Source organism: Pelodiscus sinensis, chromosome 2 (genome assembly GCF_052426305.1).
Source record: "Pelodiscus sinensis isolate ZL-2025 chromosome 2, ASM5242630v1, whole genome shotgun sequence".
In the NCBI taxonomy this organism is placed as follows: Eukaryota; Metazoa; Chordata; order Testudines; family Trionychidae; genus Pelodiscus; species Pelodiscus sinensis.
Window position 1 is genome coordinate 234,390,746 of NC_143053.1, and position 13,942 is coordinate 234,404,687.

General features: G+C 40.8%; 1 protein-coding gene across 12 annotated transcripts in view; it reads right to left on the minus strand.

Moving 5' to 3' along the window:
* Positions 1-13,942, minus strand: part of PARD3 (par-3 family cell polarity regulator) — a 683,059-nt gene that overhangs the window by 586,848 nt on the left and 82,269 nt on the right. The window contains exon 1 of one of the 12 annotated variants that reach the window (XM_075922681.2): positions 6,148-7,940. The exons of the other annotated variants lie outside the window; for them this stretch is intronic. Coding sequence (XP_075778796.2) covers positions 6,148-6,303 — 156 coding nt within the window. The 5' untranslated portion in view covers positions 6,304-7,940. Of the gene's footprint in view, positions 1-6,147; positions 7,941-13,942 lie in introns of those variants that run through there. 12 annotated transcript variants of the gene reach the window in all.

The following is a 13,942-nucleotide window of genomic DNA, read 5'->3' on the forward strand; positions in this document are numbered from 1 at the left end:
AATTGCCCCCAAAACAGAACATCACTTAAGTGAGATTTTCTAGAACACAAATTGCAATTTGCAGATTGACAAACAATGAAACAATTTCAAACTTCAGTTTTACTTCATTAAAAAGGGGTTTTCTTATAGGAGTTCATATACTTCATTAAAAAGGGGTTTTCTTATAGGAGTTCATAATAAGTTTTTAATCTATTGCTGCTTTTTGAAATCTAAGACTATATATGCAACCTTGCAACATTACAGTGTGTATGGAGGGTGGGCATCTATAGTTGCTGCTGAAACTCGCCAGAAAAGCTCATAAGCAAATACATATTTTTAGTGTCTCTCCATTAGCAAATAGCTTTATTCTGCTTAAGGTATTAATGCTATCTTCTTTTTCATAAAAGTATCACATGCAGAGTAAAAACAACTTTTTAAAAATTTATAAGAACCCCTACAAGTACGCAACATTTTAAATATTATGCCGTAGATAAATAAAAACCATTTAAAATATTGTCAAAAGTGTTTATCATTTCACTCACACATTCAGTTTCCCACAGAGCTTAGCTGGGACAAAGGATCTTATCACAGAAATTAATAACATTATATAACAGCAGCTAAAAAAATTATGAAGTGCAGCAGTATTGCTGCTTTGCTGCCTTCACCCTTTCACTGCTTATTATTTATTTTAAATAATAGATGAACAACCATTAGGATTTACTGTACTTCAAATCAGCCAGATAATGCAATCATTGGGCAGAAGTCAGATGAGATAGCATCTGGTTGGGAGGATGTCACTTGTCAGTGGCTGTTCTAAAAGCTGCTAATACTGTCAGTGAAAATTATAGTCCACAAATCAAAAGAAAATAAGTGCTTTAACGGCAACATATATGAAATCAGACAGCTCCCACTGGATTTTCCCCATGTCTTATTACCTCTGTGATTGATTCATGGTTCAAATGACAGAAAAATTGCTGAAAAAGCAAGAACACTGCTTTCTTTTCTATTTGAGAAATATAGTTTGAGTCAGGGGACACATTTTTATATCATTAATTTTAATTCTTTCCACTTTTGTCATGAAACATTAAAATAACCCTTTTGTAAAGTGTAGAATATTTTTCTCTTTCACAGGCCAACAGAAATATAAACTGTATTAAAAACGGCAATTTTATTACCTAGACATTTGATTGAAAGTGACATTTTTACAACATTAACATCTACTGAACTCATTTTTTTAAAATGCAAGGAGACAATGAATACATTAAAAATGTTATAGTTGCTGAAACATACACTAAATACCTTATACATATTTTAAAATGAAGTTTTTTCTGGAGGTTTAAAAATAAAATATGATATAATAAGCTCTCAAAAATTACTAGTCTACCTGAAATATATAGTATTAAGATGTTGTTTGCATAGCACATTATAGGTATGAAGAGAGCTTTACAAGCCAAATAAGAGGAACATTTAGTGTGCTTTGAAACAGCCATGCACTCAGTTGTCAATGATATCCCTTAAACTGAAAAAGACAGCAGTGGACACTTAATATACCACATATTAGCCCTGCTTCAACTTACTTGTCATGGCTTACTTAATACTAAGTCTGCCTGAGGAAGTAAAGGACTTGTAATGGACTACCATGTCAAGGTATAAATTATGGTAGGTTAATAGCTCCATAGGCTCCATCGCAAGGCATATCAGGTTCTTTTTAAACAGATTGGACAAATGGGGGGAGGGGGGGCAAATAGGAGGAAGAAACAGTAACTGGGATCTTTTATTGTCACTACATCAAAGAGTGACAATTTACTTTTTAAATTGTACCTGCTTCCCAAACACACAGTAAACCAAAAAGACAACAGAATTCAGCAAAAGGTATTTGTCACATTGTATGCAAGAGGTCAACAACAACTTTCATTAAAATCTGTGTGGTACTTCTCATTTAGTTTTTTGGTTTCACCTGGTCCTATTTCCAAATTTCAATGGCAAATATTTTACAAGGTCATTCATAAACATCAAAGATACAAAAAATAGGCCATTGCTTCCGGGACGATTTTTATAGAACAACAGGCAAAATGCCATAAGACACAATGCATAAGCCTGACATTTTAGCTGACCACTAGGCATGCAGGAGACAAGGGAGGCCCTGTGCACTGCCCCCAATCTGGGCACTGGTTCTGCAGCTCCCATTGGCCAGGAACCACAACCAATGGGAGCTGTGGAGGTAGTGCCTGTGGACAAGGGCAGCGCACAGAGATACCATGTCGTTACATCTAGGAACTGCAGGGACCTACTGGCTTATTTCCTGGGAGTTGCTTTAGTTAATTGCTGCCTGGACTCCACACCCATCCCAAAATGCTCATCCCAACCCTGAGCCCCTTCCTACACTCCGAACCCTTTGGCCCCAGCCTGGAGCCCCTTCTATACCCTCAACAGTCCATTCTTGGCCCCACTCTCTCCTACATTCAAATTCCCTCCTCCCAGAGGCTGCATTCCTTGGCCCAGCTATCATCTACTTAATGCCCAGGGAAAACTGAGAATGGGTAGTCCCTTGGCTGAGAGAGAAATGTGTGCAGTTGGAGCTGCTCTGCAATGCCCCTTGAGAGCCAGTTGTGGTACTGCAGTCATTCCTTGCCTTAGACTGCCAGCTTGGGGCAGGGCAGCCTGTGCTGTGAGTCATATACAAAACAGCTACCCAGGTTCTGGGCTAGCCTTGAGCAGCTCCTCTGTCCTAGTCTCACCTAACTCCACTCCTGAGCAAAAGCAGGCAAGCTTTCTTAACCCACCTACTGGTGCTGGATTTTTGGTCATCCAGACTGCATGGATTTTCCTTGGGTGGGAAGAGTCGGGATGCTCACACTGCCAATGGGGGAGTAGAGAAAAGCAGACAGTCCCTATCTCTCACACCAGACATAAAATGATCTTTGAGAGACTAATTCTCTCCGATGAGAGACACCTGAAGGACACATTGTATTCTGTCTTCCACTCTTATGTAAATAAGGGCTCACCTCAAACTGCAGGAAGCAGGAGTCCTATTAAAAGGTCTCTATCTACAAGAAGTAGAGCTGGAACAGCAGAAGGACTGGGGAGGAGTTTTTCTTTTGTGTTTAAATTTTTTTAAAAGACATAGTACATATGACTTTTTACATATAAAATAAATATTCATGCAGAATAAAAGTAATTGTGAGTCTGCAAAAATGACAAAATGCAATTGGTGAGGCCCCTTGGTAAAAATTTGGGAAACATTTCCTAAGGGGTACATCTATACAGGTAAATTCAGACTAAATATTTTCCATGTTTTTAACAGCTTCATGACACAGATTTAAAAAAGATAGCACTATATATACAGTTGTTCTTCTAACATACTAAGATCCTCAAACAGTACTTGAAAATCTAATAATATCTTAAGAGTTAACAGTTTTGCAGAATTCATAATCAAATAATCAAAATATAGGATGATTATAATTCTTGAGACTGGGTGTTAGTTTTTATGGTGTATCACAATAGACTATGAAGAAATGTTTAAAACAAAAACTATATTCTTCCTTCTGACAGAAGGAATAGAAAATGTTTCAGTAGCTAAAGCAGACTGACATCTTTCCATCTTCTAAAACAGCTGATTTTCGGATTGCCTTTAAGTATTTAACACTTGAAATGATCAACTGAATGTACTTTTAAAACTGACTCATTAAATTAAAAATATTCCATATTGACCACTAGGGGTCAGGCATTAGCTATGGCAGCTAGCCAAAGGGGAAAAAATATTGCAAAATACATCAACCCAGGAACACTTTCAGAAATTAGAACCTCATTAATACTGACTTTTTGTTATTCCTTACAATTTGCATCATTCAAACACAAATTTCATGGTCTCTCCCAATGGGCCATCAAAGAAGCAATTAGCATGTTTGTTTGTACAGGTATAAAATTTTATGTCTATTAACACTAACTTTCATCATTATAAAACTTTCAAAATTATATTGCTATATCTGCTAATGTAGTATGACATTACAGTAATTATTGTGTGTGCGCGCACTTATTCAATCAAAAAAATGTGTCTTTCAGTTTTTACTTGTAGTTACTGATTTGCAATAAAGAACATGTTAAAGTTATAATGAACAGCAATTGAAAAGAATACCCTTCATTTGAAGACTTATGTATTAAATATTCTGCAATTCAAAGTTTGAAGCACACCAAAGTGAATTGCTAATCTAAAAAGTGAGGTCAGCAAAACCACATTCAATGTATTTTTAAAACAAATGCTTCATCTTGTACAGGTTAAACCTTTTTAGTCCAGCACCATCCATGATCTGACATAACTTCAGTGAGCCGAATATCTGATTACCATGGGTGGAGCCAAGTTTCCTATAATCTGGCAAAGTTTATATAGAGCTACCCATCCTGGCTCTCAGTGTTCTGTCCTGTTATTTTAAACTATAATTTACCCCTAAATATGTCTTTTAAGAATGGAACTATTGGCAATGCTCTTAAGTATAAGAATGTGTCAATTCAGTATCAATACAGCAAAAGGTAGAATTGTTGAAGAAACTGAAAATGGGCACATCAGTACATTGTTCCATTTATTTGCCTCAGCAAAATAACAATAAAAAGAGACCCATTTGCTAGAATATTGACCTCCTGTGGTTCAGCAGATTCTCTGGTTCAGGTCCTCAGGGTGACGGAGTAGAGAGATTCAACCAGTCGCTTCCACTCGGTGGGGAGTGGAAGCAACTTTTAAGCTGGCTCCCACAACACCGGCTCCTGCTTCCCCAGAGGCCGCAAGAGTGGGAGTTGGGGGGGGGGGGGCAACCCCCACTCTTGCGGCCTCTGGGGAAGCAGGAGCCGGTGTTGTGGGAGCCGTCTTAAAAGCAGGTTCCCCCCAGCACCAGCTCCATGGTGGGCAGGGGAGGTAGGGGGTTGTGGGAACCAGGCGTAAGCTTGGAATCAGCTGATTCCCAGCTTGCACCCAGTTCCAGATGCTGTGCCTCCACTTTTTAAATGCATTAAGAGCCTGTCAGCTGATTCCTGGCTTGCGCTGGGACCCTCGCACTGTGCTTTAGCCTTTTAAATGTATTAAGAGAAAATCCATCAACTAGTCGATTGGCTGATTAAACTAAATTTAACATCCATAATTTCAATCTGTATTAGCATGAGAACAATTGAATTATTTTACTTCATATGGGTATAATGTTTGTTAAAAATCTCCTTTCTAATCTTGAAAATTTTGGGGTCTGGCATGGGAATACACTTGTGTGTTTAATTCTTATATACACTAAGCATATCACTAATGCTTCTAATGGAAAATTGGCATATTATAGGCATTTATGGTATAATTAATATATGTAAAATACTTATCCCTTAATTTTCCACACAGTCCATTTTACATACCAAGGAAAGCCATTTAAGTAAAAAAGAGATTGCACCTGCTGATGTGAATATAAGTCGAGTATTTTTTAAAGATTTGTATATTCTAAACATGTAGAAACATACTGAAAAAAATCTAACTCTGTACATTCACACAATTTATCAAATGATCCATTTTAGTTTCATTTTCTGTATTTTTTGTCCTTTGAAACTATAATTCCTACCTCGCTATTCAAAACAAAAGAATTTCAAATTCAGTCCTTCACTGTAGTAAAGAGCAGTACAGGTTTAAAGGCTAAGCTACCCTCTAACCTATGGAACTGGTCAGAACTGCTGATTTGCATTACCCTGTTCTGCGGATAATTAAAATACTTCAATTCCTAAAGCCGTCAGTTTGGTACTTTTCAATATTTTTACAAGTAACAAAGAGCAAATTAAGCAGTTTTCATTTAAGAAACAAGGCTGATTGCCAAACCTGTAAAATAGTCTGAGGAACATAAATGTGTCATGAAAAAAAATCATATGATGCAAATTACTGGGAAGAAGCAGATCCTTTGACTAAAACCAAATCTAGGTACCTTAAAATCAAACTATACACATTTACCAATAGAGATAAAATCAACTACTGCTGCCTCTTGTTACCAACAAAATGAGAATTCACCATGTCAATTGGACAGCAACACACAAACAGGTGTCAGATAAATTCATGTTGTTTACCACTTCCTGTGAACTCTCAAGGTTACTGTTTTGAACAAAAACCCCCATATTTCTTAAATTCTAAAAGGTATTTTAAAATCCGATACAAACCAGTTTTTCCTGCACCTCTGTTTTCCGAAAGTCCAAGGTAGCTGACTTGAAGCTCAGAGACTTACAGTATCTCCGAACTTTCACAGAGTCTCTCCGAGGATTATATGAAAAAGAAGATGACTTCTTTGTAGTTTTCCTCCTAGATGTGTCTGCCATTTTAAAACCACGCTGGAAAGGCTACCTCCAAATCAGGCAACATCCCAAAGAACTGAGACTCAGCAGAGATGCTACCTTCAAAGGAACACCAGTCATTAAATGGACTCTCTTCAGTTTCAAAAAGAAAAGCAATCTAGAAAAACAAGCCCACCTAAAGGCAATTATAATTTTGCCCACAGCTGAAAAAGACCAGGTGCCATTTTAAGGAGCACTGTTATTGGAGACCAGGTACAGATCCTTCTTACTGTACAAACTGAAACAAGCTGAAGCTATGATGCAGATCTAAAAAATGTTGTCCTTATCCTGCTAAACATGCTAAAGGTGAATGAAAGGAAGTGCATTACAAGCCAACAGGGTGTGGAAGTACAGCCAGCACCAACAGGGTGTGGGGATGAACCAGGAGAGTTCGGGTTCAAAGCATCCTCTTAACTCTTTCTTCACTAAAAACCTCCAAGTCTAGTTAAACCACTTTAAGAGGGTTTATTTCACCAAAAGGAGGACTTTGGGGGGGGGGGGGGTAGACGGGGTGTCCTAAGTTGAGCTGTGGCAATATACTTGCTATCCTCCCTTTTGGGAAAAAATGGGAATCATCCTGAGTAAACAAACAGTTTAAAGTAACTTAACTCACTCTTCCTCCCTCCCCGCCTTTGTAGAGAGTAACCTTCCTTCTCCTCCCCAGATAGTTTCAGCAAGTGGACAGAGCCAGCAGTAGTCCAAAAACAACAAAATGTTACTGTCTGAAACTGGCAGCCTGTAGATGGATATGGTAAGTGAACTTAACCCCTTAGCCCAAACCTAGCACCAATATAGTAACAGGTAATAGGAGTAGTTGCACTACAGGTTTTGGGAGCAGACAGCTGTGCATGGTTGTCCATATGTAGCACTCTGAACTGAAAGAAGGGCACTGAAACAAAAACTATAGTACAGTAGCACAACAAACCAAATTCAAGTCAAAGATTTCTGATAATAAAATAACAAAGACAAGGATTTGCTGTTTTAAAACCTGTCAGCTAATCTGAAAATAAAGCCAAAGCCACGTTCAACTAGAACTTGTGCTGGTGAGGCTGTGGGCTTTGTGATATATTGTTCTGCAGTATGGATGTTTAGATTGCATAACTGTACTAAGATAATTATGATTATAATGGTATCATCCTCAAACTTACTATTATACTGATATACACCTATGTGCAACTTGCTCATACACCCTATTTTCCACCTAAATTCTGCACTCCAATCCCTATCTCACTCACTGGCAGCCCGGTCCAGCACACTGGATCCCTCATTTTTGGCCCCACCTCAGAGTGTAGAGGGGCCCACAAATTCCAGTAACCCTGGAACTCAGAAGAGTTCATCTGGCCTGAGGTCTTTAACCTACCTACCCTCCCGCCACTGGGCTGCAGTGCCCAGGGAGTGAGGTGTCTCAGTTGGGGCCACATCAGTGAGGCTTGGGGGTTTTTGGAGGAGTTTTTTTTTGCATCTCACTTGGGTGTTCCCTGACTGATTTTTCTGTGGGTCAGTGACTCCCTAACTCAGAACAGGTTCCCTGCCCCTCCCATAAATAAAGACAATGAGGAAACATTTTGTGTTTGATATAATATTTTATTTAAAAAATGAAGCCTGGCCAAAAAGCTCCCAGGTGGGGCCAAGCCCCCATCTGGCCGCAGTATCATAATAACCCTGCACCCCCCCCCACAAACCCCAACCCTGAGCCTATCACACCAGAACCCCTTGTCCTGAGCTCCTCACATTCCCAAACCCCCAGACTTCTGCCACAACACTCCTGCACCATCCACACACTGCAAATCTGTGTCCTGAGCCCATCATACTCCCAACCTCCCTGCCTTCAGCCCCTCATACGCCCCAACCCAAACTCCTGCACCTCACATTCATAAGACTGTGGCTTGCCCAACCCTCCACCTGACCCCAACACTCTCCAGCCTGGAGCCCCCTTCCTGATCCAGCATCCCCTTCTCCACCTCCTCCTGCACCCAAATTCCCTTCCAGATCTTGCACCTCTCACCCTCTCTCACACACAAATCCCTCGTTCCCACTCCACAGACCGCATCTCCTGTCTCAACCCAGTGAGTAAGAGCTGGGGACAGCAAGTGATGGAGAGGAGGGGAATGGAGAGGGCAGGGTCTCAAGGAAGGAGCGTGGTCTTGGGGAAGGGATAGGGTAGATCTTGGCTTGCCCTGACATTTAAAAAGTGATCTTGGGTGTAAAAAGGTTGGAGGCCACTGCTCTAGGACATAGGTTGAATGATAATATTGCTTCAATTAATGAAAATATGTGAGATGCACAAAGTCACAATGGCCTAATTGACAAATTCTGGATATGCTATACATTTCTGTGGAGAACTGCAAAATGTTGAGTCATATAGTGCTGCATGTTGCAAGAACTCTTTGTAAGATGGCAGTGCAGATAGTAAGCCAAGTGCTACTAACATGGCAGTTAACGTTTATCAACGGCATTCCATAAATACCAGACATCTGAAAGTATAGTAAACAGACACTATAAAATAACATGTTCACTTTCAATGAGTAAAAGTCATCAAGATGGATGTATTATAATATACACTGACATTAGCAGTAGTCCCATTTTAAACTTTAACGAAGCCAAGATTAAGCTATCTTGTTTTCAGTGCTTTATTTTTGGACCTTTCCTACGTAGTTTTGATGTTTTATGGAACAGGCCACCTGAAAAAAATCCCCTCTTAAATTATGCAGGATCACCTTTAAGTATTTCCCAGCATTTCTGGGTGGTTCCTCTAATTAGCCAGAGCAGCAATCACACAAAATCATTCTTTCTGAATCAGGATACATCTCCAAAAGGAATTACTCAACCTCCTCGAAACATCTGTTCAACATCTGATAGAATCATTGCTCCAGTTTTCTCTGTTTTGATAATAGGTGAAAAGGAATGTTAATAAAACACAAAGCCTTGTTTAAAAAATAGCTATGAGCCCTAGAAAGGCATAAACAACTATAAAAAAAGTTAATTAAAAAGCAAGCTTAACTTACTGTGATCTGATGGAAGGGTAACCCAAACTAAGCAATATGTGAAGTGCCTCCAGCTAACTTTCACTGGATTCTCTCTTAAAGACATGATGTTCTAGCAAAGCACAAAAGCCCTTTTACTCCATGCCTTGAAAGGCCTTCAGTTGTGGTAGAGTGATCAACTGTCCCAACTCTATAGGGACAATCCTGATATTGGGGGCTTTGGCATCAATTAGTGCCTATCACTCCCCCGCATCCAGCCCAAGTTTTTTAACTTGCAATCTGTTCACCCTGGCTAAAAGAATGAAGTGGGAACTAGACTATGAGAATAAGGTGAGGCAGCCTTGCTCAGTCCCAGCTCACACAGATTAGTAAAATAACCTCATTTTAAACATTCGTAATGGGGACTCCACTCTGACTGTAGCCAAACCGATCTTTTTACCAGGAGGGTTTCCATTGAAATTCCAAAACCAAATCCTTCTCCATCTGGTAGCTGGTTTTCTATAAAGTTTCCAATTCCTGCTGGTTTAAAGAGCAAGAGCCCAAGTCTGGAAACTAAACCCACATCTTCCACCTTCATGGAAGTTCAGAATAAATACCAGATGCTGTTAGATCTCTAACATTTCAGAAGCAGAATTTATCTTACAACTATCACTAGCAAGTTATAGGAAATAAAATTTGAAGATGGCCCCAAAATTTGGCTTTTTTAGAAGAAGACATTTATTTCAGATCAACAGAGATCTCTTTTTATATATCAAACAGCGGAAGTATGAACAAATTTTTATAGGTAAGTACATCTTCAAGCCACTCTTACCAATTTGTAGATACTACCAAGAAGAAATACATCTTCTTTAGAAACTATATTCTTACTACTTCATGAACCACCAATTTATCTGTAAATCCACCTCTGGATGGTAAACAGACCTTCCTAAAAGATCAGCAACTTGGATCAATTACATGAACATTCCATACTGCAATTTGTTTAAACAAGGTAATGTTTCATCATTATTTTGGGCTGGATTCTGCTACCCTTACTGTGGTTGAGTAGTATTTTAACTCTATGAATAGCTGAGGTTATTGTTTCCTATATATATATATATATATATATATATAAAAATAAAAAACTACATAAAATTGAACAGATACCCAAGCTGCTTTTCTGTTACTTTGCATATTGCAACTACATGTGAGAATAGAGTAGGGAGGTTTGCTTCACATAACCAGGGAAACCAGGTGGTGGAGATATCAGCAACTTACAGAATAGTTTAAAACCTGACCCACCCTTTGTAGGTGACAAACCTGAGGACTTGTCACAGATTGAAGTGTCATTAGAGGAAGTTTTGGAATTAATTGATAAACTTAACAGTAACAAGTCACTGGGACCAGATGGCATTCACCCAAGAGTTCTGAAAGAACTCAAATGAGAAATTGTAGAACTATTAACTCTGGTTTGTAACCTGTCCTTTAAATCAGCTTCTGTACCCAATGACTGGAAGACAGCTAATGTAATGCCAATATTTAACGCCAATATTTAAACATGGCTCGAGAGACATACTCTATTAGGGTATGTCTACACTACAGTGTTATTTCAAAATAGATTATTTCGAAATAACACATCTACACACAAAATGCATTTTGAAATAGCATTTTGCTATTTCAAAATAGCGCGTCCACACTGAGTGGCCTCTGAATCACTTTTAAGCCAGTTCTCAGGTTTCCCTGTTTGCTTGTCTACCTCAATGAGGGACAGCGAAGCATTTTGTCTCTGTGTGCTCTGGTTGCCCTCACTCGGGACACCACAGCACTCAGCAACATGGAGCCAGAGCTGTCCCTGGGTACTCTGGTGCTTCTCGTAGACGTGTTCCTGAGAGCCTGGCTGCACTTTCTGCAGGCTGCCATCCGGGAGGTCCGTCAGGGGCTGTCAGTATCCAGGAGGCCCTGTAGGAGAGCTTCCACCCTGAGGAGCACTAAGAGCCTCCCTGGTCTGCCCCACTGGGGGCTTGTGCCTCATTCCTCCCTCACATCCTTCCACTTACCCCTCTCTAACCCTCGTTCCTGATGTCAAATAAAATACACGTATTTTCATGAACACAAACTTTCTTTATTTAACAAAACTGAGAGGGGGGGAAATGAATCTCTGGTGAGACTGGGGAAAGGAGGCAGGAGAGGGAAACCTGTGAGGAGGGAGCTGGAAGGGGAAGCAAGGGGAAGAAGTGGGAAGGGAAGCTCAGGGTTGGGGGTCTCGCTGGACCAACTTGATTGTCATACAAACCTGCTCCTGGGTGGCCAGCTGGCAGCTATTCTGCCATAGACTGCCACGTTCCTCCATCTAGTGCAGAGATCATGGATGTTGGGGGGCATCTCCACCCATGATCCCCACCCTGGGAGGGTCCTGGGAGCTGGCAGACTGCTCCTAGGGAGTGGTGGAGGGCTGGCTGGCTCATGTTTTGGGGCCACTGGGTAAGGGGCAGTGACTGCTGGCTCTGGGATGGCAGACTTAGAGCTGGCACAGGCACTGTGGCCAGAGTCTACCCCTTTAAGGGCTCTGGGCAGGCGGAAAGAGAGAAAAGTGTTCTTGGTTGAGGCTGGAGTGGCCACCAGGGAACCCTGGGAAGGCTGGAGGCCCCCTATTTCGAAATAAGTGTCTACATAGCACTTATTTTGAAATAGCTATTTCGAATTTGGCGTTCCTCCTCGTAGAATGAGGTTTACCAAACTCAAAATAAGCGGCTGTGTGAGATTTCAAGCATTATCTCCATTTCACAGAAAAGGAAATAAGACGCAGAGACAAGGCCTCAGACTTGCAATATGCACTGAATGGTGCCCGTCAGTCCAGAGAAACCTTACTACAGGATCAGAGTTTGTGTCACTTATCTAAAAATCCTTCAGGACGACTATGGTCAAATTAGCAACTAAACCAGGTGTGGGCAAAATACAGCTCGTGGGCTGGATCTGGCCCGCCAAGCCACTAGATCCGGCCCACAGAGGCAGTGGGAAGCCCCAGGCAGGCTCCTTCAGGTCGGGCAGAAAAGCAGCTGCAGGGCTCTGTTTCTGTGTTAAAATTGGAGGGGAGAGGGAAGGTTTTAGGAACCGTCCCGCCCCAGCACATTCCCATTGTCCAGTTTCTGGCAGAAACCAGCCAATGCGAGCTGCTTGTTGGAATAACAGGAAGCTAAGAATAACCATGTTCCCTCCCTCCCCGGCTCAGTTATTTATGAAGCATATGGCCAGACTGGGAAACATTTTAAGCTCTGCAGGCCGGCAGGCTAGTTTGGCAGCTGACAAGTAAGTCTCTTGGCCACAGCCTGCGTGTGGCACCCTAGCCCTTTCCTGCCCCGACTCTCTGCCCCGCCCACTCAACATACCTAAACCCTCTGTCCCCCTCTTGTACCCATACTCCCTCCCAAATCTGGCACCCCAATCTCCTGCTCCAGATCACAATCCCTTCCTACCCTAGGTCACATCCCAAACCTCTGCACTAGGTCAGAACTGCCTGCTTCATCCCAACTCCACCCCAGACTCCAGTCTCCCTCGTGCACCCCAGTCCCTTACCTCCAAGCTCCCTTCTGCACCCAACCTCCATCCCAGACTCTGCACCTCCTCCATTCATATCATGGAAGAATGTGGCCCTTGGCCACTTTCCAAAATCTTGGAGTGTCCCCCCCCCCCATCGAAAATTATTGCCCACCACTTAACTAAATCCAGATTTCCTGAGTCCCAGTCCAGTGCCATAATTCACAACACCATTACACAGTTGCACAGTTCTCTAGCTTATTTTTAAGGTGATTTAAGGTAATTTATTGAAAGACTTACTTTGGCTACAATCGTCTTTCCCAAAACACATATCTGGTACATCATATACACTTCTTTGATGGACAATACCAGTTTTAATAACCCATATTTTATGATAGCCTGTAAGTTTCAACACAAACCTAAATGCCACCTCTTCAGTATACTAAAAAATACCAAGAGTTCTTAATTTGACCAGATGTCACATGGAGGCTACTGTTTAAGCCTTAATTTTTCTACCATTTAGCAAACCAGAGCCAGACATTAATTAAGGGGATAAAGAGCCTTTATACAGCTTTAAAATGGGATCTGCGATCCTGAGCTGTTTGTTAGCTCACTGGAAATTTCAGGAACCATCTGATCACTTAACACAGCTCTGTTTTATGAATGTTTAATGGACTCCATTTCAACAATGATATTTCTAATGAACTTGTCATTTTCAACAATTACGTTTCAGGCACAATATGCAAAATTTTGTCAGGCTTCCTAATTACCAATAAAAAGACTGTGCCCTGAGCTGGTGTGCCTAATCACCAATAAAAAGATAATGCCCTGATCAGTTTTGCAACAGCTGAGCCACAGATAACACAAAAAAGGCAAAGAAATATACAGCTACAGTTACATGTAAATATGGAAACTGACCTATACACTAGCCACTTTGCTGCATTATATTGACTTGTTTTGCATTTCTGCACATCATGGTGTATAAATAAAAAATGAAAATTTATGCATAAGAAAAGAGCTGATAATGTATTAGGAAATGGTAAGCCAATCAAAGAAAGCATGCTCTTGGGCTTGTGGAATAATTTTAGCAAAGTTACTGCCACAGTATTTTCTTCTGTGAACATAACCCA